The sequence below is a fragment of the Bubalus kerabau genome, chromosome 4, assembly GCF_029407905.1.
Source record: "Bubalus kerabau isolate K-KA32 ecotype Philippines breed swamp buffalo chromosome 4, PCC_UOA_SB_1v2, whole genome shotgun sequence".
Lineage (NCBI taxonomy): Eukaryota > Metazoa > Chordata > Mammalia > Artiodactyla > Bovidae > Bubalus > Bubalus kerabau.
Window position 1 is genome coordinate 14,254,121 of NC_073627.1, and position 24,001 is coordinate 14,278,121.

General features: G+C 49.3%; 1 protein-coding gene across 5 annotated transcripts; it reads left to right on the plus strand.

Moving 5' to 3' along the window:
- Positions 1-16,328: 16,328 nt before the first annotated feature.
- On the plus strand, positions 16,329-23,949 carry FN3KRP (fructosamine 3 kinase related protein). Of its 5 annotated transcripts, XM_055575469.1 has the most exons (8): positions 16,396-16,534; positions 18,187-18,271; positions 20,022-20,121; positions 20,265-20,416; positions 20,790-20,881; positions 21,943-22,025; positions 22,646-22,768; positions 22,986-23,949. In XM_055575469.1, exons 2-8 carry the CDS (start codon positions 18,264-18,266, stop codon positions 23,322-23,324), a joined length of 897 nt encoding a protein of 298 aa, XP_055431444.1. In that variant the 5' UTR covers positions 16,396-16,534; positions 18,187-18,263; the 3' UTR covers positions 23,325-23,949. The 5 variants fall into 5 exon arrangements, with proteins under 5 accessions (XP_055431443.1, XP_055431444.1, XP_055431447.1 ...); XM_055575470.1 differs by lacking the exon at positions 18,187-18,271 and having other exon boundaries at positions 16,399-16,534; XM_055575471.1 differs by lacking the exon at positions 18,187-18,271 and having other exon boundaries at positions 16,428-16,534; positions 19,904-20,121.
- Positions 23,950-24,001: the final 52 nt, after the last annotated feature.

Below are 24,001 nucleotides of genomic sequence, written 5' to 3' on the forward strand. Positions count from 1 at the left end.
AGTGTCTGTGCAGCTGGGAGAGAGGACCAGGTGAGGACCCTCCAGTTCCTGGGCTCCTTTCCGCATCTAGAGAGCAGTGGGCACCAGGCAGGGGGCCTGTCTTCTGCGCTGCGTGTCTGACGAGGTGCGCGTTCCTTTACGCGCGGAATCCAGACAGCGCTAAGCGGCGCGCGCCGGCGTGATGGCGCTCAGTCTCTGGAGACGCCACCCTGGGGCTTCATCCTGAGGCTCGCTGAAGAACTCCAGCGGCTGGGAGGCCCGCGGCCCCAGCCTCTCCTGCTCTATCCTTCCACCCAATGTTGGAAAAAGCCCTCTGCGCCTCTGCGCGTGTGCAGGGAACTGCTGAAGCCCCAACTTGGGGAGAGGGGGCAGAGGAGAGAGAGAAGAATTTAGAAACCAATTAAGATTTTATCGTTGTCATTTGAACTTCTTTGGACCTAAAAACAGGTTTCCTTTGGAACACTAGTTTACAACTTACTGCTTATTGATTGATTGGTTGGTTTATGTACTGGCGAAGCCACTATTTAATAAAAAAGGAAATACAGTAAGATTGAAAGATGGAAAGTGGACATTGGAAAAATATGCGGGAGGTGGAATTCTGTCCCCACTCCTATTCTTGCAAAAACCAAACCAAAAAACTCAGGAGAATTTCTTCCCATCTCCAACTCTCAGCTCCACGGTCCCTATCGGCTGAGAGCCACTTGACAATTATCTAGTTAAGCAGGATCCCTCCTTTTGCTGGACTTCCCAAATACAAGTAACCACCTAAGAAAAGGCTTATATCCACATATACATTTCCATATTTCTGCCCTAGGATAAAATAAGGCCCACCCAACAGTGCCTGGAATGTCTCCACCAGAGGTGTTTGTTTATTTATCTCCCAGCCTCCTGGGGGATGATTCCATGGTTAGACACTGACTTCTGCGCCCCACCCCCCAACCCTGGCAAATTTCAACCAAAGTCCAGGCAGAAAGTAGAGGAATCTGTATGCCACTTACCCATCTGACAACTCAAGGCCAGGATTCCAGTCCCATCTACCTCTGACCATTGGAAAATTCCTTCCTGTGGCCAGGCTTAAATTGGCTCCCTGAACATCTCCTGACGTCCTGGAGCTGCTCCAGAGGTCAGGCTAAAGTAAAGCCCCCGGCTCCTGCTAGCACAGACACTGACTGGGAACAATGTAAGTAAAACAGAAAGGCAGACAGGATTATTTACAGATGCTTCTCCATGGATAAGAGGTAATTAGAAGATGAAGTGGTAAAGACATACTTAGGAGGATGGGGGGAGGCCACTGTGCTGCTGGTCAAGGAGGCTGGAGCGCCAACTGGTCCGTTACTGGATCCTTGACTGTAATTTATGCTTTTCTACAACATACCACCCTGGTCAGGGCTCCAGAAATTCTAAAGGATTCACTGAAATAAAACTACAGTTAGAGATTAAGCAACATTGTAAATCAACTATACTTCAATAAAAATAAAATAAAATGTAAAAAACCCCCACAAAACCCCTACAGCTGATTTTTGTTAAGATAGCATCAGGCCTCCAACTGTTCTTAAGAAAACCAGTTTTTAAAGGCCAGAGTCTTCCTTCTCCAAAAATCAGAAAAAGCCCCCTTCAAATACTTGATCTCTTTCAAGTGGAGATAGAACCAATACTGTGACCACAAGATGTCGAAGATCCACTGGTGGCATAGTGGGGCCAGGATGCCATCATGACATGCCATCCCAATTTTATGAACTGCTTCAAGCTTCTTTCTGTGTTTCTAAATAACATGCCTTGTTTATCAATGCTAAAAGCTATACTGCTCAGCCTTGACTGTAACACTGTAGTGGAAAACTGGAGACACGTGTTTGCCATATACTATATGATGAGGGTTATCCCCAAAAGATCTATTGAAGTCCTATCCCTGGTACCTGTGAATGTGACCTTATTTGGAAATAGGGTCTTTGGAGATATAATCAAGTTAAGATGAGGTCATCAAGGTAGACCCTAATCCTATATGACCATGAAAGAGCCCATGGACCACACTTGAATACTGCTGATCGGAACCTGTCTGTCCCCTGGCTCTAACCAGTGGAGGTGTGGCCTAGCATGTGACTTTATCGAAGGAACATGATGGGTGTCTGCTGCGAGCTTCAAAAAAAGGGACACCAGGGAGCCAACTTCTAGCTGAAGCTAGTGACCATGAGGGCATCGTGAAGCCTCTTCTCTGGTCCACCAGCTGCGGACTTCTTGTCATGTGACTGGAATAATTCCATGGCCCTAGCCATCTCCAGATAGATGTTCTGTTGCTGGAAGTTAAAATAAGCCTCAGTAACATGCCCAGTATCTAGTTCTAGCATTTTTCTTTGGGGCAGAGCATCACTGTTCTTTATCTTCTTCCAGGGCAAGTGAGGGTCCACCCTGCCCATCCATGAACCCTCATCATATTTTGCTTAACTGCATCACCTAACCCTCATGAAACAATTGTCTGCCCCTGACCCTTGTCTGATCCCTCCCTGACCTTTACCCAGTCCTGACCTGACCTTGATCTGGCCCTCACCTGATCCCCTCGCACCTCCACCCCAACTGCAGTTTCACTTCAAGGTTGATGGTGCCACCCACACATCTGACATCTTCCCTCCCTGAAGAGCTGCACTCCCTGGCCTGCCATGGCCACAGTGCTCAGGGGGCTGCCCACAGGCTCAGCTCTGTGTTCTGCATGTCTCTGACGGTTTGCTGGGGACACCAGTGTATTTCCGGAGCACTTGATGCCACTTCAGCCCTTTGCTTCACGCACACTTGCTCCTTCCCACTAGATCAGTGTCCACAGTGACACCTCCTCCCAGGAACCCTCCCTCCACCCTCCTGACCTGCACTGGGGCTCATCCTGTCTAATTAAAACATCCGTTTGCATGTCCATCATCTCCACAAACAGCACTAACTATCCACAGTACAGGGAAAAGGCCAAGCAATTTCCAAAGAACTGCTCAAGAGTCACCGATTCTCCTGGGAATGAACTTTGACTCACTATCCACACTTGGCACAACACAGAAAAGCAAGAGACTCTTATTTTCCTGCCTGGCAGCTAAGTTTTCACCAGCCTGTAGGGCATTAATCAGCTTTGTATCTAACTGAATGTTCCTGTTTTGGCATTCCTTCTCCCACAAACTGCTTAAGTTGGGGATTTGAAAACGTGACTATACCTAGGGGAGTGGGCAGCTTCCTGACACAACGATAGGCCCAAAGTGCTCAGTGAGTGAGTTGAAAACAGCATCTTCCCTGTCTCCCCATCCATAGGAACGGGACAGTGGGCCCTTTCAGAAGCTGGCTGCCCCAAGCCCACGTCAGGGGACGCTCTCACCCTTTCCTGGGGTTGCATCTGTGGCACCCGTCACTGTGTCGTGGACTGTGTGTAGGGACAGAGCCTTGTGTCCCTCTCCAAGGAGCCACTCCACATCTCACAAACACTAGGGGCTGCATGAGGACTTGGACTTAAGGCCATGGTGGGCTCTCCCATGGCCCCTCTGCACAGTTCTTGCTCACATGCCATCTTCTCAGTGTGAAGCTCCCTGAGCCAGGCAAGGATGCTGGGGGCAGGAGTGTGCACCTTGGCTACAGAAAGGCTGGAGTTGGTCTCACACCAATTAGACCCTGAAAGAAGTGGTCCCTACACCCTGACTGCTCTGGGTCGTCAGGGTCATGAGATCCAGAGCAGAGATGGGAAAGGCAGACCTAGGACCCAGGGCAGTGAATGCAGAAGCGACCTGCAGTCTGCACCGCCCCCCATCCCACCCACGCCCTTATCTCCCCTGTGTTACTCTGAGCACTGAATCCAAAGGAACTGGAGCTGGGAATTAGCGTGCACCCTTGGCTGCAGTGAGAAGACCCATCCTCCTGCTCCTGTTCTGGGCACCAGGGAGTGGGGTGTGGGGAAGGGGTGGGAGGGCAGGGGGTTGGGGTGGGGAGGCAACATGGACACACTGTAGCCTAGATCCTACAAGAGGCGGGCCCGCCCAGTGCTCCGCAGAAAGGCCCCCAAAGTGCTTTTCTCCAGGAAAAAAGTATGCAGTTTATTGAAAGAGAACATTTTCATCCTGTGCCAAACCCACCACTTCTTCCCCTCTTGAGTTACAGAAAATATCCCTTCTCAACCCTAGAGCCTGAAGAACATTTCTTTTCAGAGAAAATCTATTTGATTCAGAATGCCAGGGGAAGAAAACAAGCAGCTTCTTTTGTGCAAAACTTCACCCTCAACCTTGTGCTTTTAAGTGAAAGCTCCCACACATTTGTGCTTCCTAAGGTTTCAACAAGCCATGTCCAATTTTTGCATTAAAATCTCTGCACGTCACACAAAGGCATTTAGGAAAATATATTTAGGGATGTCAGAGACAGAGAGATTGTTTCAAAAACTCAGCAGATAGCAGACCCTAAACTTCAGAAGTGTTTGGTAGGACATGTCTGCTTTTACCAGCAAACTTGCCTTTTTAGGGTACTCAAGATGATGAAATAGTTGCAAGAAAAGTTAAACATTTTTAAAGATACTGAGAATTCCCTGGTCTAGTGATTAGGACTCATTGTTCTCTCTGCTGAGGTCATGGGATCCATCTCTGGTCGAAGAACTAAGATCTTGCATGCCTTGGGGCCAAAAAACCAAAACCGTAAAACAAAAGCAATATTGTAACAAATTTGATAAAGAGTTAAAAAAAATCCAGTGTCCAGGCCTGTGGCTGCTGGACAGTAAAGGTGTCTCAGAGTGTCTGTGATTGGCCCACATTAATCTCACAGCAACCTTGAGAAGTGGGGGTGTCATTCCTGCTGACACCAGGGAAACGGGCTCAGAGAAACCTTCAAGGCCCGAGGTCCTGCCTAGGTCTTCCCATGGCTGGAGCTGATCAGTGTGGCAGCAGAGACCTGGTTTTGTCCTGTTTTCCTTTTTTAAGGGTGCTAAATTATACATAACATGCAATTTATTATACCATCTTACCCATTTTTCAGTGTTAGAATTCAGTGGCATTAAGCACACTGACGTTGTTATGCAACCATCACCACCATCCATCTCCAGAATTTTGTCATCTTGTAAAACAGAAGCTCTGTCATCATTAAGCAATATCTCCCCATTCTGTTCTTCCCAGGCCCGGGCACTCACCAATCTATTTTCTGCCTCTATGAATTTGACCACTCTAGGGATTGCATATGGAATCATACAGTATTTATCTGTTATCCTTTTGTGACTAAATTATTTCACTTAGGGTGTCTTCAATGTTCATACATGTTGTAGCATGTGTTAGAATTTCCTTCCTCTTTAAAGCTGAATAATATCCCATCGTACGGATAGACCACATTTTGTTCATCCGTTCCTCAGCTGATGGATATTTGGGTTGCTTCCACCTTTTGGCTGTTGTAAATAATGCCTCTATGAACATTTCTGTACAAATTTCTGTGCAGACGTATGTTTTTTTTCTTTACAAATATACTTTTATTGATGTAAAAATTCACAAAATATAAAATTAACCATTTCAAAGTGTACAATTCGGTGACTGTTTACTACATTGACAATGTTATGCAACCTGCACTTCTTCCTAGTTCCAAAACATTTTCATCATTCTGAAAGAGAACTCCCTATCCATTAATCATTCAGGCTCTATTCCCCTTCCCCCTCAGTTCAGTTCAGTCGCTCAGTCGTGTCCGACTCTTTGCGACCCCATGAATTGCAGCACGCCAGGCCTCCCTGTTCATCACCAACTCCCGGAGTTCACCCAAACTCATGTCCGTCAAGTCGGTGATGCCATCCAGCCATCTCATCCTCTGTTGTCCCCTTTTCCTCCTGCCCCAATCCCTCCCAGCATCAGAGTCTTTTCCAATGAGTCAACTCTTTGCATGAGGTGGCCAAAGTACTAGAGTTTCAGCTTTAGCATCATTCCTTCCAAAGAACACCCAGGGCTGATCTCCTTTAGAATGGACTGGTTGGATCTCCTTGCAGTCCAAGAATTCTCTTTATGTCTCTCTATTGTTGTTGTTGTTAAGTCTTCTCCGACTCTTACAGAACTCATGTACTGTAGCCCACCAGGCTCCTCTGTCCATGGGACTTCCTAGGCAAGAATACTGGAATGGGTTGCCATTTCCTTTTCCAGGAAAATGTGTTTTTATTTCTTTTAGGTGTATACATTTATGGCAGAAAGTGAAGAGGAACTTAAAAGCCTCTTGATGAAAGTGAAAGAGGAGAGTGAAAAAGTTGGCTTAAAGCTCAACATTCAGAAAACGAAGATCATGGCATCCGGTCCCATCACTTCATGGGAAATAGATGGGGAAACAGTGGAAACAGTGTCAGACTTTATTTTTCTGCAATCCAAAATCACTGCAGATGGTGACTGCAGCCATGAAATTAAAAGACGCTTACTCCTTGGAAGGAAAGTTATGACCAACCTAGATAGCATATTCAAAAGCAGAGACACTACTTTGCCAACAAAGGTCCGTCTAGTCAAGGCTATGGTTTTTCCTGTGGTCATGTATGGATGTGAGAGTTGGACTGTGAAGAAAGCTGAGTGCCGAAGAATTGATGCTTTTGAACTGTGGTGTTGGAGAAGACTCTTGAGAGTCCCTTGGACTGCAAGGAGATTCAACCAATCCATTCTGAAGATCAGCCCTGGGATTTCTTTGGAAGGAATGATGCTAAAGCTGAAACTCTAGTACTTTGGCCACCTCATGCGAAGAGTTGACTCGTTGGAAAAGACTCTGATGCTGGGCGGGATTGGGGGCAGGAGGAGAAGGGGATGACAGAGGATGAGATGGCTGAATGGCATCACTGACTCGATGGACGTGAGTCTGAGTGAACTCCGGGAGTTGGTGATGGACAGGGAGGCCTGGCATGCTGCGATTCATGGGGTCGCAAAGAGTCGGACATGACTGAGCAACTGATCTGATCTGATCTGATAGGAGTGGAATTGCTGGGCCATGTAGAAACTATCGTGCGTGCCTGAGGAACTGCCAGACAATGGTATAATTTCTGAAGCACTGAAATCATTATGAAGTTTGCACTGCATCTTTGTGGCACTGTGCAGTGGCCTCTGGCCTAGAAGCGGGAGGGCAGAGGAGAGAAGGCATGTCTGCCATTGTCAGGTGATAACGCAAAGAATCTTTTTATGCCACCTTATGCCATTTGACTATGGAAAAGCATTTCTCAAATTTCTTTCTCTGATGCTCAAATAAAAATAGACCGAGGAACTAAAAAAGGACTAACCATATTTTCCCCAAAGCCAGGCACTTGCACACACCAATTAACTCTTCTTATTTCTTTCTCCTGCTGTCGAGAAGTAAATAGAAACTAACAGCTGAGCACAGATTCACACTGGGTGTATATTTGGTGATGACTCACCAAGAATTCGCAGCCATGGTGCCAGTTGTTCTTACGCCATGGAAAGAAAACCTATTTTAGACAAAACTGTAACCTCAAGGATGCCCCCAGAAAGCACCAGAGCTGTAGAGACAAAATCCATATAATATAGGTTTCATGCCAGATCGTCAGTCCACCCACGCACGGCGTGCTCGAAGCCCCGCCCACTGCCATACCCCGCCCACTCGTTGATATCCTATCCCGCCGACTCAGAGCTCCGCCCAGACTCCAACCTCGCCCCTGTCCGGCGCGACTGGCCCTTCCACTGCCTGCCGGACATCCAGGGCCAGCTGTGCTCCAGCCCCCCAAGGCTTGTGTCCCTTTCTGGCCACCTCTGAGCCAGGCTTCTTCTGCACTGCCCCTCTCGTCTTCCACAAAACAGTAGCCCGTCGTCATCATTCTTAGGACTGTTAACGTCAGGCCTACCTGGTGGAGGCATGGAGGGGACACCTGGCTCCCCTCTGCCCCCTCCCAGGCAGCCAGTCCTGGCTCTCTGGCCCAGAGCTGCCCCCAGCTCCTACACTCCAACTCGGTATCTGGAGGACGTGGAAACCCCTCTTCGGTTGTCAAGGAGAGAAGATTCAGATAAGAAATAAATTGGGGCACTTCCCTGGTGGTGCAGTGGATAAGAATCAGCCTGCCAGTGCAGGGGACACAAGTTTGGTCCCTGGTCCAGAAAGATTCCACGCGCTGCGGAGGAGCTAAGCCTATGCACGGCAGCTTCTGAGCCCTCATTCCACAACTGCTGAAGCCCAGGTGCCCTAGGGCCTGTGGGCTGCACCTGCTGAGTCTGTGTGCTGCAATTACTGAAGTCCACGTGCGCTAGAGCTGCACACCTCATCTACCGAGCCCACGAGCTGTAACTACTGTGCCTAGAGCCTGTGCTCTGCAGCAAGAGAAGTCACTGATATGAGAAGTCTGAGCATCACACTGAAGAGTAACCCCTGCTTGCCACAACTAGAGAAAGCTGGTATGCAGCAAGAAAGACCCACTGCAACCAAAAAAAAAAAAAATTATAAAAAAAAGAAAGAAAGAAAGAAATTGGGGGTCAGGGTGGAAGCTCTTGAAATATAAGCCAGTTTGTCCTTTACAGTAATTCTGAAGTTATGCCAGCTGGAGCAATACAGGTTCTCCAGTTGCAAGTAAGCCCTGCCTGGGGAGGAGGGGAAGGCGTCCTGGCGTTCTGGACGTCCTGGCGTCCACCTTCCCTGGACAACAGCCCCCATCCCTGTCCTGCCTGCCCCAGTTCCGCGGCTGAGCCCCAGAGTGAAGGTCTCTGTGGCTATCTGGTGGAGGCTTCTGTGTGGAGGCCAACAAGGGCACATGGGGGCTGCAGGGAGGGAGCTGGACACCAGGAAGGAGGAGGGTGTGGGTGTGAGAGCAGGGACACGCTCATTCCCTGGCTGGGAAGGACTCATCCGAGGGCGCTTTTCCTGACTCTGCTCTTTCAGTTAGGATTGTGCTGAGACGGACAAAGCAGGATGCCCTCAGAGGAGAGGACCCCCAGTCCCTGCACCAAGGCCCTGCGGGCTGTGGAAGCCTTGAGGTGGACGGCAGGCCCCCGAAGGGAAAGTGCAAGCTGGAGGACAGGGAGGGCTCCTGCTAATGCAGACCCTTGAAGCCCCCCTGAGGACTGATCACTCTCTTGCAAGTGGGTGGTGCAGAAGGATCATTGGTGTCTGGTCCCCATATTGTCTCCAATTCAGAGACCCTTCTGGGGAGTGGGTTTGTGGACTTTGAGGTCGGAAGGAGTCAAAGACTTGCCTGAGGTGAAATGCTGACTCCATTTTCCCAGCTGTGTGAACTTGGGTGAACGATCACTTACTTAGTGGGCTTCAGTTTCCCTGCTTCTTCTTTTTCTCTTTTTTTTTTGGCCTTGCCAGTTGGCTTGTGGGATCTTAGTTCCTCCACCAGGGATTGAACCCAGGCCGTCAGCAGAGAAAGTGCAGAGTTTTAACTGCTGGACCATCAGGGAATTCCCCTTCCCTGCTTGTGAGAAGTCTATGATCCTCACACTTGGCAAGTGTTTGGGGCAAGCGACTGGTACACAGCCAGCACCTAGGTGTGTCATCTGCCGAGTCCCTGTGGAGTGTTGATGGAGCCTCCATTGGATACCCTTCATGCTCCTGCACACTCTGGTCCACTATGGTTTTAACTTTTGATACAGCGGCAGCTCACCCAACTCATTCTGTGTCAGTGCATCAGAGGCATCTCAGGGAGAGGTGAGGTAGAAATATGTTGCCACCAGTCACCCCCACCATGCCAGCCACCTCTGTCACACCAGTGCCAGCTGCCCCTGGCTCCGCAGCAGGTGCCTGGGATGGGAGGAGTGAGGTTGGGGCTTGCCATTGAGACAGGACAGTTGGATTGGGGTACACACGTGCCCATGTACACAAGCACAAGGCAGGTCTCAGACAGAGGAGCAGACGGGGTCCCAAGAAGGGGAGGCTGGAGCCCTCCTCTGGAGGACAGCCTCAGGACACAGAGAAGAGAGTGCCATTTGAAGGAGTCACACCGACTCTGCTCTTTCAGTTGGGACTGTGCTGAGATGAGAAGAGGGAGAAGCTGGAGAGAAGGAACACCAAGAAACTGCAAGGGCAGGATGTCACAAAGCAGGATGTTTGACTCAAAGGCAAGAGTATCTGGAAACGTACGGAAGGGTTGGATTAGCAAGGCCATGGTCCCATCTTCCACCACAGAGCAATCATGGGACATTTTCTCATGGATGAATAAGCGCATACAAATGATTAGTCTTATATCTAATGTGTAATTAATATTTCTGCTTCAAATATCAACACGAATTTTTTAAATAACATAGGCTTAAAAAGCACACGGTGAATTTACATCTTTATATTTGATTCAGGAAAATTAGACTCAGTAGATACAATGGCCCTGGGTGGGAGAACCTTTGTAACAACAGTAGGTGCATAGTCAGCAAAATCTTATGTGGGCCAAAAAAGAAAAAAAAAAAAATGGACTGAAGGGTTTGATTGATGTGATGACAATAATTTCATCCAAATGAAAATTGAAAAGTAAAATGGTTTATAAAAATAAACCATTTCAATGAAGTCAGAAATTAAATGGACTTGATAAAACTCACTTTGAAAGTAATTTCTCAGCAAAATCTCAATTAGTGGTGGCATAATTCTGATGAAAACTTTCCTGTTCATGGCATGAAGTAAGTGACTTAGACTACAGATAAAGACAGGTTGTAACAGGCCTTGGCCCTGCACGCTGCTGTGCTACCTTGGGCAGATGTGATTCAGGTACTCCATAACCTTTACAAAATTTTTGAAGTGCTCCTTACTATCCTCTGAAGTGGCAGTTCACCTGCTACCGTTTGTAGATTTTCATCTGCTCATTTTCGCTTTTTTAAATTGTGAAACACAGGACTTGCCTGGTGGTCCAGTGGCTAAGATCCTGAGCTCCCAGTGCGGGGGCCAGGGTTCAATCCTTGGTCAGAGAACTAGATCCCACATGTTGCAACTAAAAGTTTGAATGCTGGAACTAAGCGTTTGCATGCTGTAACTAAGACTCAGCGCAGTCAAATCGTAATGCCTGTGGGCTTGCTAAGTCGCTTCAGTTGTGTCTGACTCTTCGAAACCTTATGGACTGTAGCCTACCAGACTCCTCTGTCCAAGGGATTCTCCAATCAAGAATACTGGAATGGATTGCATGCCCTCCTCCAGGGGATCTTCCTGACCTGCGGATCAAACCTGTTCCGCCTCTTTATGTCTCCTGCATAGGCAGGTGGGTTCTTTACCACTGGTGCCACCTGGGAAGCCCCAAATATTGATAACTAAATACAAATAAACATTATTTCAATTGTGAAATACTATATATATATATATATATATGGAAAAGTGTATGAAGACACATGTGTACCACTTAATAAATAATTATAAATACTTGAATTGTAAATCACCCCCACAGGTCAAGAAATACAGCATGGCTGGTACACCAGAGACTGCGCACATACCTCCCCAGTACAACACCCTCCCTCCTGCGTGACTGCAACCACTGTCTCGGAGATGGGCTCCCTCAGGAACAGATAAGGTACAAGTGCAAATAGCTTACGTGAGGGTGACCCTGCGAAGCCTTCATGGGAGTGGGAAAGTGAAGCAGGAGGCCAGAAAAGAATGTTAATTCGACTGGAATGCATCCCTCTGGGGAACTTTAGCAGTGGGTCAGCCTCAGAGATAGCTGCTCCTGGGGGCACTGGACTGGGCCAGCACCAGGGGTAGAGAAAACTCTTGCACAGTCCCAGGAGCCGGATCCTGGAATCCCTGGGCTGGTGAATGTCAGTGAATGTCAAAGGCGCATGCGTGGGGTACCAACACCATGTCTTCCAACCACTGTCCTGACTTTTGTGAAAGACTATGGTGTTATCAGGGACTTCCCTGATGGCTCAGATGGTAAAGAATCTGCCAGCAGTGTAGGAGACATAAACTTCACCAAATATATATAGTCCAGATCTGCATGTACAGGCAAGCACTAGGGCTTGTGTATGTGGACTACACCTTCAACTTCTAACAGGACTCAGATTATAGTCCTCAGGTCGGCGCAATTAGAATTCTCTATTTCCTCTTTAAATTGACTGCTGATTAATTTTTTGTTGCTGTTGACAAACCAAAAAGAGCTTTTAGAGATAAAAACATAATATTAAAAATTTAAAGCCTAATGAACAGATTCAACAGATTAGACCCATGATCCCTTACAGAATTAAGGAAGGAAAAAATTAATCTTCCAAAGAGTTACATTACTGGCATCAGAAGTAGAAAAAAAATGATATTTACAGTCAGGCTAGCTTTGAGGAGGTCTGGTTAATGTATGGGCTTCCCAGGTGGCACAGAGGCACAGTATCCGCCTGCCAATGCAGGAGCTGCAGGAGACGTGGGTTCCATCCCTGGAAAGATCCCCTGGAGGAGGGCATTGTAACCCACTCCAGTATTTTTGCCTGGGAAATCCCATGAACAGAGGAACCTGGCAGGCTTCAGTCTGGGGTTGCAAAGAGTTGACACGACTGAGCATGCACAGTTAATGTATCGATATAATGCAGATGTACATTACGGAGGACCCAATATGGGCAGGAAGTATGTTATGCCTCAGTTTTCTTGTTTTGCCTTAAAACATAAATTTTACTTCCTTGGGTTCTTTATAGAATCTGAGATTGGGCACTTAACAGAAACACATTTTTAAAAATTGTTTATTTAAATTTTAAAAATTATTTACTTAAATTTTAAAAATTAATTTATTTTATTTTTGATTGTGCCTGGTCTTCGTTGCTGTGAGTGGGCTTTCCCTAGTTTCGGTAAATGGGGACGACTCTTTGTTGCAGTGCACAGGCTTCTCATTGTGGAAATTTCTCTCATTTCAGAGCACTAGGCATTCCCAGGCTCTAGGCACTCGGGCTTCAGTAGTTGCAGCATGCAAACTCAGTACTTGTGACTCTGGGCTCAGTAGCTGTGACTCACAGGCTGTGGAGCACAGGCTCAGTAGTTCAGGTGCCTGGCTTTAGTTGCCTGCAGCATGTGAAATCTTCCCGGGCCAGGGATTGAACCTGTGTCCCCTGCATTGGCAGGTGGATTTTTTAACCACTGTACCACCAGAGAAGTCCAGAAATGTATTTTCGAATAGTTCTGGAGGCTGGATGTCAGGGTGCCAGCAGCCCTGGTTCAGGGTAGAGCTCCCCGGTGTATGTATGAAGAGAGATTAGGGGCGAATGTTCCTTGCTATCTTGTCATCTCTCCAGTGCTTTGTATACATACTGAAGCTGTCTGAGTCAGCATTTCTAGTTATTTTTAGCAGGAATGTTGAGCCGAACTATCTGCCTTTTCCTTAATTCTTCAAACTTCAGAACCTCAATTATTATTCATTCTTCCATTGTTTTAGCACATTCTCAGTGAATGCCCACAACATGACTGGCATTGGTGCATCATGCTAAGTAAGCACTGGGAAACAATGGGGAATGTGATGGTCAATTTTATGTGTCAGTTCGGCTGGGGCACAGTGCTCAGATATTTGATGTCAAACATTATTCTGGATGCTTCTGTGAGGGTGTTTTTTAGATGAGATTAACATTTAAACCAGTGGACTTTGAGTGATGCCAGTTATCCACTCCAGGGTGGGTGGACCATGTCCGCTCAGCTGAAGGCCTGCTGAGAACACTGACCTCCCGTGAGGGAGAAGGAATTCTGCCAACAGGACTCTGCCCTCGGCCTCCAGCCTGCTGGTCTACTCTGCAGATTTTGATCTTGTCTCCCCACAATTAAGGACTTCCCTGTAGCTCAGACGGTAAAGAATCTGCCTGCAGCGCAGGAGATGCAGGTCTGATCCCTGGGTCAGGGAGATCCTCTGGAGGAGGGAATGGTTACCCACTCCAGTATTCTCGCCTGGAGAATCCCATGGACAGAGGAGCCTGGAGCCTGTGGGGTCGCAGAGTCGGACACGACGGGGCAACTAACACTACAACACCAGTGCCGCCTCCACAGTTGTAGGAGCCCTGTTAACCCCAAAAAGAAAACATCTTGTTGGTATAGGAGCAAAATGGGTTTATTCGGGAACAGCAAAGCATTGCAATTGGAAAAAGAAAAAGCTGCAGACAAAGCCAACAAACAAAGGAGAGGAATGTTATTTTACAGACAGAAAGGAGGAAGCTGGAGGGGTTGTTTTGAACAAAAGTCAACCCACTCCAATATCCTTGCCTGGAAAATTCCATGGACGAAGGAGCCTGGCAGGCTACAGTCCATGGGGTCAAAAAGACTCAGACACGACTGATCGACTTCATCACGGAAGAAAGTGAGAGTTGAGAGTAATCACTGGTTTTCACTGGCTGAGTAGACTGGGTAATTAATTTCTTGTAGGCGATACAAGCAGAAGGCGATGGCACCCCACTCTAGTACCCTTGCCTAGAAAATCCCATGGACAGAGGAGTCTGGTGGGCTGCAGTCCATGGGGTCGAGAAGAGTCGGACACGACTGAGCGACTTCACTTTCACTTTTCACTTTCATGCATTAGAGAAGGAAATGGCAACCCACTCAAGTGTTCTTGCCTGGAGAATCCCAGGGATGGAGGAGCCTGGTGGGCTGCCTTCTATGGGGTCGCACAGAGTCGGACATGACTGAAGCGACTCAGCAGCAGCAGCAGGAGATAAAAAGAACACCTTTCCTGATGAGGTGTGCAATTGAGGATTCTTGCCTGTTGATGATTCTTCTTGTTGGGGTCTGTAATTGACAGTTTTTCCTGTTCTTGACCCTGAGTGGCCCCAAGGTAATGGCACTTGCTGACTCATCTTTACCTTCAGGCCGGGTCTGGGTGGACTGTGTGAGAGCTTTCCCTTGGCCTTCCCACTCCATGTTGATTTGATTTTTCTGGAGATTGCTGATTGACACATGGATCTGTAGACAAAGAATGCCACCTGCCATACCAGTAAGCAAAAGATGTTGAGGCCATCAAGCCCTTAGCCACTAAAGCCACCCCGCTTCCCACAACTGTGTACCCTGAGGAGATTCAGGATGGAGAACACAGAATACTGGCCCTAGATAGTTAGGGTGTATGTATCAAAGGAACGGTTTCACTAAGCTCAGACTGTTGCATCTTCCTAGACATAGAAAAGGACTTCCCTGATGGCTCAGCAGGTCAAGAATCTGCCTGCAATGCACAGGTTCTATCCCTGGGTCAGAAAGATCCCCTGGAGAGGGGAATGGCAACCAACTCCAGTATTTCTTGCCTGAAAAATCCCATGGATAGAGGAGTCTGACAGGCTCCAGTCCAAAGGGTCAAAAAGAGTCAGACATGACTGAGCCACTAAGCACACACCCATACACAGAATAGTACCAGATTCATGGCAATGGCACCCCACTCCAGTATTCTTGCCTAGAAAATCCCATAGACAGAGGAGCCTGGTGGGCTGCAGTCCTTGGGGTCACTAGGAGTCGGACACGACTGAGCGACTTCACTTTCACGCATTGGAGAAGGAAATGGCAACCCACTCCAGTGTTCTTGCCTGGAGAATCCCAGGGAGGGGGGAGCCTGGTGGGCTGCCGTCTCTGGGGTCGCACAGAGTTGGACACGACTGAAGCGACTTAGCAGCAGCAGCGGCATTTACTTGAGATGTCTGGTTTACTTTAATTAGCAGTAGTCTTTCCATGTTTGACTACTTCTTTTTTTTGGTAGGGGTTGTTTGTTTTTTTGCAAAAACTTCTATACATCCTTGCCTTTTCCTTCCCTCTTCTGAATAGTCCCTCATAACCACCTGAGAGGCTAGCTTCCCAGCTTAAGTCCTCTGTAATATCTCCAATAAAACATAATTCTCAACTTTTAGGCTGTGTTTGTTTGTTTTTTTCAGTCGACAGAATAAAGACTTTATTCAGCCCTCAAACCTCAAATCATTAAAATCTAGTTGGGAGACTGAAGATAATTGGATGTGTGGGAGCTATGTCGCTTCAGTCACGTTCCACTCTTTGTGACCCCATGGACTGTAACCCGCCCGGCTCCTCTCTCCATGGGATTCTCCAGGCAAGAATACTGGAGTGGGTTGCTGTGCCCTTTTCTAAGGGATCTCCCAGACCCAGGGATTGAACTCGTGTCTCTTAGGTCTCTGGCATTGGCAGGGGGGTTCTTTACCCCTAGCGCCACCTGGGAAGCCCTGCAAACAAACAAACGACAGCATCCTGTAGGGTGTTACAGAAGCGTCCAGGTCGAGAAAGTCTCTGGGAGGGGTGATGCTCAGACCTGGAGCCGGTGGAAGTGATGAGGGGCCGGAGCAGGACGCAGTGTCACGGGCAGGTCACAGGTCAGGTCAGGGGAAACGTCTGGGCGAGGCCCCCTGGCAGGGAGAGTCACCAGGGTCTCGGGGCTGCGGAAGCACGACACGGCCCCTCCCCGACCTCAGGTCGCCCCGCCCCTCCATCCCCGCGCGCTCCGGCCGGTCCCGCCCCTCAACCAATCCCCGCGCGCCGCCGTGGCGTCGCGGCGCCTGCGTGCGGCCTGAGGCGGGTCGGCGGCTCCGGCGCGGGGAACATGGAGGAGCTACTGAAGCGGGAGCTGGGCTGCGATTCCGTCAAGGCCACGGGTCACTCGGGTGGCGGATGCATTAGCCAGGGCCAGAGTTACGACACGGACAAGGGGCGAGTGTTTGTAAAAGTGAACTCCAAGCCGGAGGTCAGGGTCGCCGCGGTTGCGGGTTGGGGGGCGGGGCCGGGCCGAGGGTGCGTGTTCCCAGGCCCTCGTCCGGGCTCGCGGGTGGGGGCCAGTCTGGAGTTGGGGTCCGTGTCCGAGCCTGGGCCGTTGGCTGAGGAGGCGCTCGGTTGCCCATGCCGTCGTCGGGCCGGCTTGGACTTTTTCGGCCTCCGCGGCTCAGATCTGCGGCCCCTCGAACCCTCGGGAGGTCGGTGCGGGTCCAGGCCGGTCCGGCGCGAGCCTCTGCCACTACTGGGACGCTGTGGATGGTTTTCCTGCGCGACCCAGGTGACTGCTGCCTTGAAAGTCCATTGATTGGCGAGTTTTGAATAAGGGCAGGTAACAGAAACCCCTTGTCTTGGGGTTTATTTGAACTTGCAGAGATCAAAACCCTTTCTGAGTATTGGCAGTAATGAGGCTTTCGTCCTCAGGGCTAGTGTAACACTCCCGCACTCTGGGCCGCTTTAAACCCGAGCATGTGCTTTTCGGGGTCTGGTCTTGGAGGCTGGACGTCCAAGAACGTGGTGAGGCCTCCTATCCTGGTGTGAAGGCCACTTCTCCCCGTGACCCCATGTGGCAGAGGGCCCAGGAGAGCTCTCTGGGATCTCTTATAGGGGCTCTAATCTTCGCATGAGGGCTCCACCCCTGTGGCCTAGTCACTTCCCAAGGCACAGCCTTCTAACACCATTACATTGGGGGTTAGGTTTCAACCTGTGAATTTTCCGGGGCCACATTCAGTCCCTAGGGCCACCCCTCCATTCTGTTTATACCCGAACGTTTTCTCAGGTGTTACCGTAAAAAATAGGTGAGCCTCCCTGCTGAAGTTTACTTACTCTGGGATGTCCCTTCTTTGCACACTTTGGGTGGGTTGTGCCTGTAATGTTAGCTGGGAGGTCCCGGATGGCTCTAGTAGGCAGGGAGCAGGACTGGCAATACCTTGTTTCAAATAGGGCTGAAGGCAGTGACCCGAGTACCGGGTCCTGTGTGTTGCACATCCTCAGCACTTCAGAGAATCCCACCCTGCATAGTGTGGGATGATCTCTTTCTGGATTTGATGCTGTTCTCTCAAGACCAGCTTTCAACTCTTTGTTCTACAGAGATCAGCTCCATATCATCCTGTACGTCCCTTCTATAGGAATTTGGCAAATAACGGTCCTTGAAGTTGCTCTTTTCCATTGGTTTCCCCCTAGCAGTACTAATGTAGTGGAGTGTCCTTCCTTCCTTTCTATCACAGGCCTTCTCAGAGTTCTTTTTCTATTATGTGGCTCCGTCATTTTCATGTCTGTATTTTCACTGTCATTAGCATTTGTAATAATTCAAAACTTGGTATGGATTACAGGGAAGCAAATGGTTTCCAGCAATTAAAATGGAACCACTCAGCAGTTCTTTTTAAACATTGTCTTTTTGCTACTATTTCTTCAAGTTGTTGTTTTTTATTTTGTCATCAGGGTCTATTTTATTTTTGCTAGTCTTCACATAAGTTCTTTCTAATCCTTTGGTAGATAGTTTCAAACAGGTCTCTTTCTAGTTTGCTTGGATAGATACTTGTGTGAGTTATGCAGATGTACCGGCTATAGCAGAAACATTTGCTGATTGTGTGGAAAATAGGACTCTCTTTATGCTTTGTATTTTAGGAGGTGAAATGTCTACTGGACTCTTCTAAGAAGACTACACGGCTGCTCTTCTGTTTTCCTTCTCACTCTCTGCTCAAATGACCTGGTCTAAGTTTTTCCTCCTCATTATGCTTATCTGTCCTTTGGGTTTTCTCTCATGTTCCTCTCCTAAGTCCTGGACCTTTTGTAACTCTGCACCCCAACTGATGCTTACTTTGCCCTGGTCCCACTCTGGAGGAGTGGTCTTAGGGTTAGACACTTAGGACTGTGTGGTAGTAGACACTTCTGTGAGGGAGCCTTGGCTCTAGCTGGGTTTGCAGACCCTTCTTCACCTCTCCCTGCATTTTTTTTTTTTTAAATAAAAATTTTTTTAAATTTGATTCCTTACTTCATGCTGCATAGCAGTGCTTTAGTACAAAGTACATCCTGGGCCCAGGTGTGTTCCTTCATCTTCAGAGAATGCTATGAAAATTCTCCTTAAGACACAGTTCTTATCTTACTTCTCAGCAACCTTAGCTCCCCAAGGTGGTGTACTAATAATTTGTAAAGTGTTTAGAATGGACTGTGTTAACTGTTAGCTGCTAACTCAGTTAATTACAGCAGCAAACCTATGAAATTGGTACCATTATTAACTCCATTTTACAGATGAGGAAACCAAGGTCACAGAATTAGTAACTATGAGGGATAGAAGTAGAAGAATATCCTGGGTCACTGTTTGTAGTGAACCCAAACTGGAAGCCCAGCGTCCTTCATTGGACGAACACATTTTAGAACCTTTGCTCTACAGAACAAGGACAATAAACTCTCTTGATGCACCAACATTACAAATGCAGCGTGAAATGAAGAGGCCTGACCGTCTGCCTCTGTGTAGATAACAAAACAGATGGACAGATGCGCTGGTGGGGCGGCAGTGTCTGGGCGGAGAGGAGTGCCAGGCGGCCGTCATGTGGATGTGCTGATTTTGGGAGAATTAGAGTTGGATGCTTTTGAGTTGGCAGTTTTCTTCATATATGTCTGTAGAAATTTTACTCTTAAAAAAAAAAAAAAACTTTAAAGAGGAGGAATTACCTAACCTGGTAAGTTAGGGAAGATTTCTCTGAGAAATAAAAATTTTTATTAAGTTGAAATGTGAAGCATGACAAGGAGGGGGCTGACTTAGCAAAAAGAATGGGGAGGGGTGTTCCACGCAGAGGTGACATGGCATCTGGAGGTCTACAGGCTGGAGGCGGCTGGGGATCTCTGAGGAACTGAGGCTGTAATCCAGGAGCAAAATGGGTGTATGTGCCTGTCTAGAAGTGTGGGGGTGGAGCCTGGGTAGGGGCTCAGATGAGGGTGCAGGGGAGTGGGCAGAGCCAGACCCTGTGGGGCTGTCACTCAGGAAGTGGGGTGACTGCGTGGAGTGTGTTCTAGGGTGAGATTTGCCTTCCAAAAGCAGGAGCAAGGACTTTTGAACTAGAAATGGGAAAGGCGATGGTGATGAAGTGGTGTCCGGTGCTAGGAGATGCCATAGGATTTGGTGGTCCATTCAGGTGAGAAGTGTCCCCAGCTTGGTGGCACATACAGTTGAGGGCCACCTGTGCCTGAGGGCCCAGTGGGACAGGATTATGGTTGAGGTGCTGTGTGAGGATGACCCATGCACAGTCCAGTTGCGCACCAGGCGTGGGTTCCTCCCTCTGGAGAGACGGGGATCAGTGACAGCATATGTGCTCAGTCGTGTCCAACCCTTTTGCAACCATAGCCCACTAGGCTCCTCTGTCCATGGGATTCTCCAGGCAAGAATGCTAGAATGGGTTGCCACACCCTTCTCCCGGAGATCTTCGTGACCCAGGAATCAAATCTGTCTCCTGCGTCGGCAGGTGCAGTCTTTACTACTGTGCCACCTGGGAAGCCCAACGACAACATGAACATACACAAAACTGGCAAGCACAATCCCTAATTCCTACGCAGCTTCAGAAGGTATAATCTGCTGTACTGAAAAGCGAAAAAGCTGTCCGTTCTGTTGAGTGTGCAGAGAGCCTTGGTTGTGGTGCTGGAGAAAACACATCCACACAGAACCTTGCTCTCCCTCCTCCTCCCCTCCCTTGTTATTTCTCTGGCAGGCCAGAAGGATGTTTGAAGGTGAGGTGGCAAGTTTAACTGCCATCCTAAAAACAGGCACAGTGAAGGTGCCCAAACCCATCAAGGTCCTTGACGCCCCAGGAGGCGGCAGCATGCTGGTGATGGAGCATTTGGACATGCGGCATCTGAGCAGGTGCGTCCTGGCAGCTTCACCTCTCGGTGGCTTTGTCCTTCCTCTGAGTGGGAAGCTTGCAGTTGGGGGTACAGTTCTGCAGGATGTGATAGAAGAAACCCGTGACCCCCACACATCCCTGGGTCCTGCAGAATGAGCAGCATGTACTCTGAGGGCCAAAGGCAAACAGGAGAGGAATCCTGTGCTGAGATGCTGACAGAGGACTGATGAGATCCTCTGAGGAGGCTCCTATAAGGTCCTCCATTCCCCCTTGCTTCACCAGAAGAGACTCTCCTTTCACTGCCTCACCTGCTTCATGTCGCTTGAGATCTTTCAATTAGAGGTGGGTCCCCATTTGTGCCACATGTTTAGTGCCTGCCTTTTGGTTTCACAGTCATGCTGCAAAGCTTGGCACCCAGCTGGCAGATCTACACCTAGACAACAAGAGGCTTGGAGAGACTCTCCAGAAGAAGGCTGGCATAGTAGGTACGGCTGTGGGCCCGAGGGGACAGCCCCCCACCAGACAGAGGAAGACATCTGGCCAGTATGGGTGTGTGGGCAGACCTGTGTTGCTGCCACAGGAAAGGAGTGTAAACCCAAGGCTGCATATTTGGTGTGCAGTAAACAGTGAATACAACTAGTGTGTTGTCTCAAAAATGCATTTGAAAGACAGGAAATATCTCTGGAACTCGAAACTCCATCATACTATAGTTCCTTTGATCTCTCACTCTCCAGAAGAAAGCCTGTCGACGCTTCTCTGGCTTACCATACTGTGCCTTTTCTTTTAGGAACAGTCACACATGAGGCTAAGAATGAGAGCCCCCACAACTGACCTTTTTAGAGAGCTTAGTGTGGTGGTGGCACTGAGTGTGTCTTCCAGGATTTTCATCCTTTGACGATGGTTAATTCACTTGTAGCCCAGATGATTTCTCGGCCAGGCAAAGTAGCAGACACAGCAGGAACAGACGACCAAGAACTTACTGTCTTGGGGGAATTCCCTGAAGATCAGCGGCTAAGACTCTCCCACTTCAAGGGGCACAGATTCAGTCCCTGGATGGAACTAAGATCCCTCACGGCATGTGGCCAAAAAATAAAAAATAATAGAAAAGACAGCCTCGTCTCCACCCACATGTAGTTCAGGCCTTCAGGATTTGCTTTGAGTTTGGGAAGCTGCAGAGGATGACCATTTACAAGCACAGCGGCTTATATCCCATAAGTGGCAGATGCTAAAGCGGCCACTGGAAGCCATTCTCTCCTGTTGGGTCATGGGGTGGATTCCCCCCTTGTTGGGACACAGGGTTGTTGTCACTCCTCTGATGCCTCTCTTGGGAAGTAGTGGGTGTCCTGGATCGTTGACTCTGATGGGGCAAGCTCTGTTCTGGGCCCTGATAGTGCGTGGAGGCCAGGACCCTTGTCTGTCTCTAGAAGAGGACCCAGAGTGGAGAAGGGCATGCTGAGGTCAGGCCTCAGAGCTTCTCTGGGCTTCCAGAGCAGGCCCCAGGGGAGCAGGGGGATTGTCATCTCTCTGGTTTCCTTTTGCTTGCAAGGGAGAAGAGATGAGCCGGTGGCACGGCCCTTCGTGGCCCAGTTCGGGTTTGATGTGGTGACGTGCTGCGGGTACCTCCCCCAGGTGAGTGACACCAGCACTTGGCCCGTATTTCCTAGTCGCGTCAACCATTTAGAAACACCCTCGCTTTTGGTGAAATTTGCTCCTTTTTTTTTTTTCTTTGCTAATGAAAAGAGGACGCCATGGAGAGTGTCCACCTCACATGTTAGATCAGCTCAAAGGAGCCAGGAAGGACTAACAGGATGCTGGATACCAAGGGGGCTGAAAATAGAAAGTTAAACAGTGTTTGATTTTAAATAGGAGACTCTTAAAGGTAGCGTAAAGGAAAGGAACTGTAAGTTTGCGTTTTATGATTTTGAGGTTGGCTGCCCTGGGGGTTCCAGCCCAGGGAGCCACACTTGGGCCAAGTGGGTAGGATGGTGGCCATGCCCTCTGAGGAGAAGCAAGCAGCTCCCTGGGAGAGCCGCACTGAGTAACCTACAGGGCACTGTCCACTCGGTTCAGATCTTGAGGTGTTGTGGGAGGTTGTCCAGGAGCCTGCTGTCCCTGCATGTCCTCCAGACCCCAGGCTGCCGGGTCAGCTCCCCTGCTTCACACGTGTCCCTGTAGTGGCGCCTCTGGGGGTCAGCCCTCCCAACCCTGGCTCTGGCGCCTTCCCCTGAGCTCTGCTGTCACCCACACAGGTGAACGACTGGCAGCAGGACTGGGTCACTTTCTATGCCCGGCAGCGCATTCAGCCCCAGATGGACCTGGTAGAGCAGAGGTCTGGGGACAGGGAGGCCCGTGAGCTCTGGGCTGCTCTGCAGGTGAGTGTCCGTCTCCCCGCGCCCTCCCCCCCGACCCCGACCTGTGTCCATCATGTCCTGCAGGTGCTGTGGCCAACGCAGCCACCTTGGTCTGGGTCAGGATGGGAGGTGGGTGTGTCTGTGTACCAACCAGGCACCGGGAGCCACACTCAAAAAAGCCCGTGTGTCCCTCCCACATGCATCAATCACTTTGCTGAGGCTGCATTTACCTTGTCAGTTAAAGATCCCTGACCTGTTCAGTGATCTGGACATCGTCCCAGCCCTGCTCCACGGAGACCTCTGGGGAGGAAATGTAGCGGAGGATTCCTCTGGGCCCATCATCTTTGACCCTGCTTCCTTCTATGGCCACTCGGAGTATGAGCTGGCAATAGCCGGCATGTTCGGGGGCTTCAGTAGCGCCTTCTACTCCGCCTACCACAGCAAAATCCCCAAGGCTCCAGGCTTCGAGAAGCGCCTGAAGCTGTATCAGCTCTTCCACTACTTGAACCACTGGAATCACTTTGGATCCGGGTACAGAGGGTCCTCCCTCAGCATCATGAGGAATCTCGTCACCTGAGCTCGGGAGGGAGGCCTGAGTCCTGGTTGCTAGATCCTAACCGGACCCCTGTGGCCAGCCTCTCCTACCCTGGAATAGCTTCAGACCAATTTTCCCAGCCTTGTAAATAAAGTATGTGACGTCTCAGGAGAAAGCTTTCATCACCCTAAAGTTAGACTTCATAGCTGGATGCAGCTGCACTAGAAATTGGTGTGAACCAAGGGACCAGTGGAGGGTGGGCTGCATTTAACCTGCAGCTGCCCCAAAGGTAGAGAAGGGAGGTGGCCAGAGTGCCAGGCGCTGCCACCAAGGGCATCTTCCGTCCAGCTCCCCGTCTCTGCAGCAGTGACTGGTATCCAGGGTAATGCTTCTTGGTGGGTCAGACTTGATTGTGGACATGAAGGCATTGTCCTGGGAGCGCCTCCTGATGACCAGTTCCAAACCAAACACCCCCCCTTTCCTCTCTGTGCCGCCGCTGGACCGCTTGTCCCCAGCTCGTGAGCTGTCGTTCGTCGGCACTGTAGAAACCGGAGCTACAGCAGCGGTTCCCTCCCTCAGTCTTGCAGTGGTGAGAAATGTCCATGAATGCCACTGATGCTGACAAATCCTTTTGCATGCAAATTTGAATAAACTTCGAGTGGCTTCAGTGATGTGTGAGACTGTATTTTCCTCATTTACATTCTCTTCTGTGTATTGGA

Excerpts from the sequence above, each read along its gene's own strand:
- FN3KRP (XM_055575468.1), top strand. The coding sequence starts at position 16,394 with ATGGAGGAGCTACTGAAGCGGGAGCTGGGCTGCGATTCCGTCAAGGCC. Across the intron at positions 16,535-20,264 it reads AAGTGAACTCCAAGCCGGAG|GCCAGAAGGATGTTTGAAGG; the intron begins GTCAGGGTCGCC and ends TTTCTCTGGCAG. Across the intron at positions 22,769-22,985 it reads AGCTCTGGGCTGCTCTGCAG|TTAAAGATCCCTGACCTGTT; the intron begins GTGAGTGTCCGT and ends TTACCTTGTCAG.